The sequence below is a fragment of the Urocampus carinirostris genome, chromosome 5 (assembly GCF_059441175.1).
Source record: "Urocampus carinirostris isolate Australia breed hairy pipefish chromosome 5, RoL_Ucar_1.0, whole genome shotgun sequence".
Lineage (NCBI taxonomy): Eukaryota > Metazoa > Chordata > Actinopteri > Syngnathiformes > Syngnathidae > Urocampus > Urocampus carinirostris.
In genome coordinates, this window is record NC_142353.1 from 5,241,645 (window position 1) to 5,246,643 (window position 4,999).

Sequence of the window (4,999 nt, forward strand, 5' to 3'; positions counted from 1 at the left end):
TATTGTTTGTGGCATTTTATTAGAAAACAACAAAAGGAAATGATACAAATCCAACAATAACACAAATCAAAATGCTTCGATTGCTCGCGTCCAACTGCTGCCTGTAAACGAAGAGTGTTTTAAACTAATAGTTTGCGAGCCGAATATTTGCTCTAGGTCCGCGTGTTGCCAACTCACAAACTCAGATAGTCCTCCCGAACCCAAAACTGAAATCAGGTTGGAAATGTTCGTGGAATCCAACGCTTCGGAATCGGAATGCGAGTCCTCGTCAGTTCTCGGTCGTTTACACGGCAGCGGCCCAAAGTCTGACAAATAAAACTCGGGTTCGACAATATGGTAAGTGGTGTCCATTCGTCGCTTTTTGGCGTGGCACTGCAGCGCGCCTTGAAACTGTCTTGGTTGCGCGCAATAGTCCGAATGAAAATATCCATTGGTGACGGTTGTCACCACATGCGTATCCAGGTCCAGGACGGTTTTGTGGTTGATTTGCGCGCTTTGGGCGTGCTGTGAATCCCAGGCGGGTTTTTCCGCGCAGGTCCAAAAGCTTTCCGAGCCCATTAGCTCAGAATCACTCGGAGGAACCATTACGCACGCCGGCGCGTCTTGGTGCACCACCACTGCAGACTGGCAATTGTGCTGCTGATGCTGGTTTTGCTGGAGCGCACCGCAGTGCCAAGTGTCCGAGTCCACCCCACCAAAGTTGCAGTAGAAGTCATTGCCCAACTCCGTAAGGCTCCCGGTCAATCCGAGGTATTTTTGAGTCTTGGCTGCGGCGACATCCTCATAATGGTGCGTCCTCGGAGCTGGTGATAAGTTCTTGCTCATGTAAATCTGCCTTGCGTTTCTCAGCACGTAGGTCACCAGCAAGTTTTTGTGGAGCTTTATGCCTCCTCGCTGCGTCCTGGAGCTCTGGATTTTCCTCAAAGAAATGGAGATCAGATTCTGTGCGTCAAAAGCACACTCCATCCTCAACCGGGCCGATCTTTGCCTCCGGTTTTTCGAACGCCTTGGTATTTTTCACCCACGATCAAAAAGGAAACGATAGGGGTTCTAGTTGGGACTCGTGTTTGGTTGGAGTAGATCACGTACATGGCGCTCCATGTCTACTCGGTAAGGGCATGGGTTTGCAACTCTCATATTTCCTTGCCACGCCCTCGGAAGAACGCCGTCCAATAGGAGGGAGGCGGCGCTTCTCTTATACGCAAACATCACTAAATGTCTATTTCAAAACGCACGTAGGAGCGCAGTCGGGCTGATTTTCACGAAGTGTGTCCCGTGTATTTTTTTTTCCAAACCCCAGATTAATATCGCAGTCGTTTAACCCTCCTCTTGTGTTAGCTTCTTAGGTGTTACGCTCCCTGTTATCCGGTCAGTGGCGACCCGTAAGTTAAAGGGACAGGGTGTAATATTTAATCCCTCCAATTAACTTTCTCCTAGCAAGAAAATGAAACAAAACATTGAAATGAATACCAGGCAAAAATACATCATTTAACATACAGACAGTAAATTTAATTAAACAAAAAAAAAAAATCCGAAAGAAAGCTGTATCTCCGTTTCACCTTAGGTCGACGCCAATTTCTTCCAGCATCCTGCCGCCAGGCTTTGCCATGTATCACTAGCCCTCGCTCGTACCAGACAACACAGTGCCGCCTAGTTGTCAAATATTTCATGTTGGGGCTTTAAATACAGTCTCTCAGCCTTTATTTATACCAGTATACCCTCAATTTTCATTTTAAAAAATATGAAATCAAGCTCAAAATAATTATATAAATAGATAAAAGGGTTTTCTGACACCAAACTACTACTTAGGGCTGTTACAACACATGTGCTAAATTTTCTTTTTTCTTTTTAGATGTTAATCATATTAATTATAATGAGATCCATGGTGTTGGGGTCGGTTTTGACGCATACAGATCTTTTTACATGAAAAAGACTAAATAAACGTTTTTTCAGCAATAGATCTAGAATATTCATCCATCATCCATCCATCCATCTATCCATCAATCCATCCATACATCCATCCATACATACATCCATCCATACATACATACATCCATTCATGCATTCATACATACATCCATACATTCATGCATCCATACATCCATACGTCCATCTATTTTCTGCGCCGCTTATCCTCACTAGGGCTGCGGGGTTGCTGGAGCCCATCCCAGCTATCTCCGGGCAGTGGGTAGAGGACTGATTACCAGCCAATCACACAGCACTAGAATTAGACTACAAATATAAGCCAAACAAGTCAAAACAAAAAATATACATTTTCAAGGCCAAACAAACAGTAAAGAAGGACCAAGATCAATTACTCATTCCCAAACCGACAAATAACCAAATCAGAGTCAAATTCTCTATGTCCAAGAACTTCCAAGTGTATGCAAGTATGTGTTTGGATGCATGTGTGGCAACAAAATGACACGTTTAGTGTTTTCTTTGCAGCTACATGTCTTGCAATTGAGCACAACATGCTTTTCTTTCTGTCCTTACTGCATGATCAGACCTGGCATCTTTTTCTTCTTGAATCAGGTGGCTTGTGTGGGGTTGTTGCTGTTGTTAAGGAAAGGCATGTTGATGTTGATGCTCTTTGTGTTCTTTATGATATGTACAGAGGGCTAGGTGGACTCTGCAGCTGTCTGAGGAGCACTGCAGCATCAGGGTCTTGGAACACCCATTCCCTTGGCTCAATGTGTGGCTTGAAAAGGTAATTTCTGAATTCCTCAAGAAATATCCTCCGATTCTTTTTGAAGGCTGAGGTTTACTCTTGATGAATTTCGGTCCACAATACAAAAGCATTATATGTAGACACATCAAGCATGTTATAAAACACAACCATTGGCCACCTCCTGGTTATTCACTAGCAAATGCAGGTCGCAGTCAGCTTGGCCATGTTGTCCGCTCCTCCTCTGTTTTTGTTATCATTAATGATATTTGAGGTATCACATTCGTTTTTTGACCAGAGACAATAGTGGTGTCCATGAATAATAATAATAATAATAATAATTTCCTTTGTATTGTCATTCTTTGTAACAATGTACACAGAACGAAATGTCGATACACCTGACCCGTTGTAGCGAGTCGATGCAGCCGCAGCCAACAGAGGACGCCGCCATTATACCAATTAGGTATGTCTCGGCCGAGGCGCGAACCAGCGACCTCCCAGTCTCAAAGCGGGCACACTACCATCTAATGCAAGCTTTAAGGAAAATCGAGCCCTGTCCTTCATCTACATCATTTCAACAGGTAGCTCAGGTTTATTATTCTTTACTGTTTTTTTGTTGTTGTTTTTTTAACTTTTTTAGTTGTCATTCTTTGTAACCATGCACACCGAACGAAATGTCGATACACCTGACCCGTACAGTTAAACTGTAGCGAGCCGATGCAGCCGCAGCCAAACAGGGCGCAGCCATTTTAGTCATTAAGTAACCAAACCCGCCAATTCCAACCCTTAATGCCGAGCGCCAAGCAGGGAGGCAATGTTGCCACTATGGTAAATTTCCTGATCAGAAGTTCTTGTCCTGGGTCATACCTGGTGAAAAGAATTGTCACAAGTGACATTGTGGTCCTAAGTTCCAGTAGTCATATCAAGGACCACACATTTCCCATGTTTTTTCCCACTGATGCCACTTGCATCTTTAACCATCTAGATCTGTAAATTCCAGATATAGTTGGTTTCGGCATAACAGGCTGCCCAAATTTTGATGCCATACTCCCCTTGCTTATTTTTATCTGAAAAGTGTGAGGTGATATTGTTGCCCGGAAAATACTGTAAATTATCAACTCTATACCGGAGGGACGAAAGCATGACCAACTTGGGTGCCGAGGTGCTTAACGTGTTTGGGTGTTTGGGCATTTCGGTTGGCCATGGTCCCAAAAGTTTTGTGTGTGTTTTTTGCTACTTTTTCCCTTTTTAAATTTTTCTTTGTTTTTGTATGTGTTTGTCTTGCTGTCGGTCACCCCAGGATAGATAGATAGATAGATAGATAGATAGATAGATAGATAGATAGATAGATAGATAGATCGATCGATCGATCGATCGATCGATAGATAGATAGATAGATAGATAGATAGATAGATAGATAGATAGATAGATAGATAGATAGATAGATAGATAGATAGATTTTGTTTTATATCTGTGGAGGTATACTGTAAAAACAGCAAAATTAGAATCCCTTAAAGCTCACATCAGTGGGACATGAGCAGGCTGTCACTGTTGACTGACAGTCCACTTTTGATTTTAATTTTGGTGGCAGTTTTTTTATAATCTGTTTTACCAGCCATGTCAAAACCAACCCTAACATGACAAATATAACAATTTTCATTCGAGCATTTTATAATATAGTGAAAACAAGTTTTTTGTTTATTTTGTTGAAACAGACATTCCGAACAAAGTAAAGACGCCACATTGCAATTGACAAATGTAAGGAGAGTTAAAAGACATACGGAGGGATCTTTAATGTGGCGGCAAATAAAATAAATGTCACAAATGAGATGACAAAATGGCAGATGTAACTGTTATACAAACGCAGTAGAGTAGTAGACTTCACAATATAAGGACCTTTGGAGATAAAACGGATTCAATCAAAAATAGAGCAATATACCTGTACAGAGAGACCTTGATTACTGTATTTAAAATTGTGTTATGAAATTGTAAAAAATACTGCAAAGGAAATGATACTAAATATCTTATTCACTAAAAAAGGTGGAGATCACTCAGATATCTATTAAAAATCCATTATTAATGTTTAGTTTTTCCCCCAAGATAGGGAGAACCACGTGTTTTTGATGTCCATGAAAATGCCCTGAAAAGAATTACAGTAAGATAAAAGACTCAGTGCGCTATTCTGGGAATATGACAGCAGACAAGAAAATCAACACACAAGAGTAATCAACACAGCCCGGAAGATCAATGGCTGCTTCCCACCCAGTCTTGAGGACATTGCCGGCTTGCATAGGGGTTGTTTTAAATAAAATAACCTATTTTGACAGGTAT

General features: G+C 41.6%; 1 protein-coding gene across 1 annotated transcript; it reads right to left on the reverse strand.

Moving 5' to 3' along the window:
* On the reverse strand, nt 1–1,306 carry LOC148365047 (immediate early response gene 5-like protein). Its single transcript, XM_088335014.1, has one exon. It carries the CDS (start codon nt 964–966, stop codon nt 67–69), a length of 900 nt encoding a protein of 299 aa, XP_088191140.1. The 5' UTR covers nt 967–1,306; the 3' UTR covers nt 1–66.
* Between the last annotated feature and the right edge of the window lie 3,693 nt (nt 1,307–4,999).

What these genes read in the sequence shown, in the direction of transcription:
- LOC148365047 (XM_088335014.1), bottom strand. Translation starts at nt 966, where the DNA reads ATGGAGTGTGCTTTTGACGCACAGAATCTGATCTCCATTTCTTTGAGG.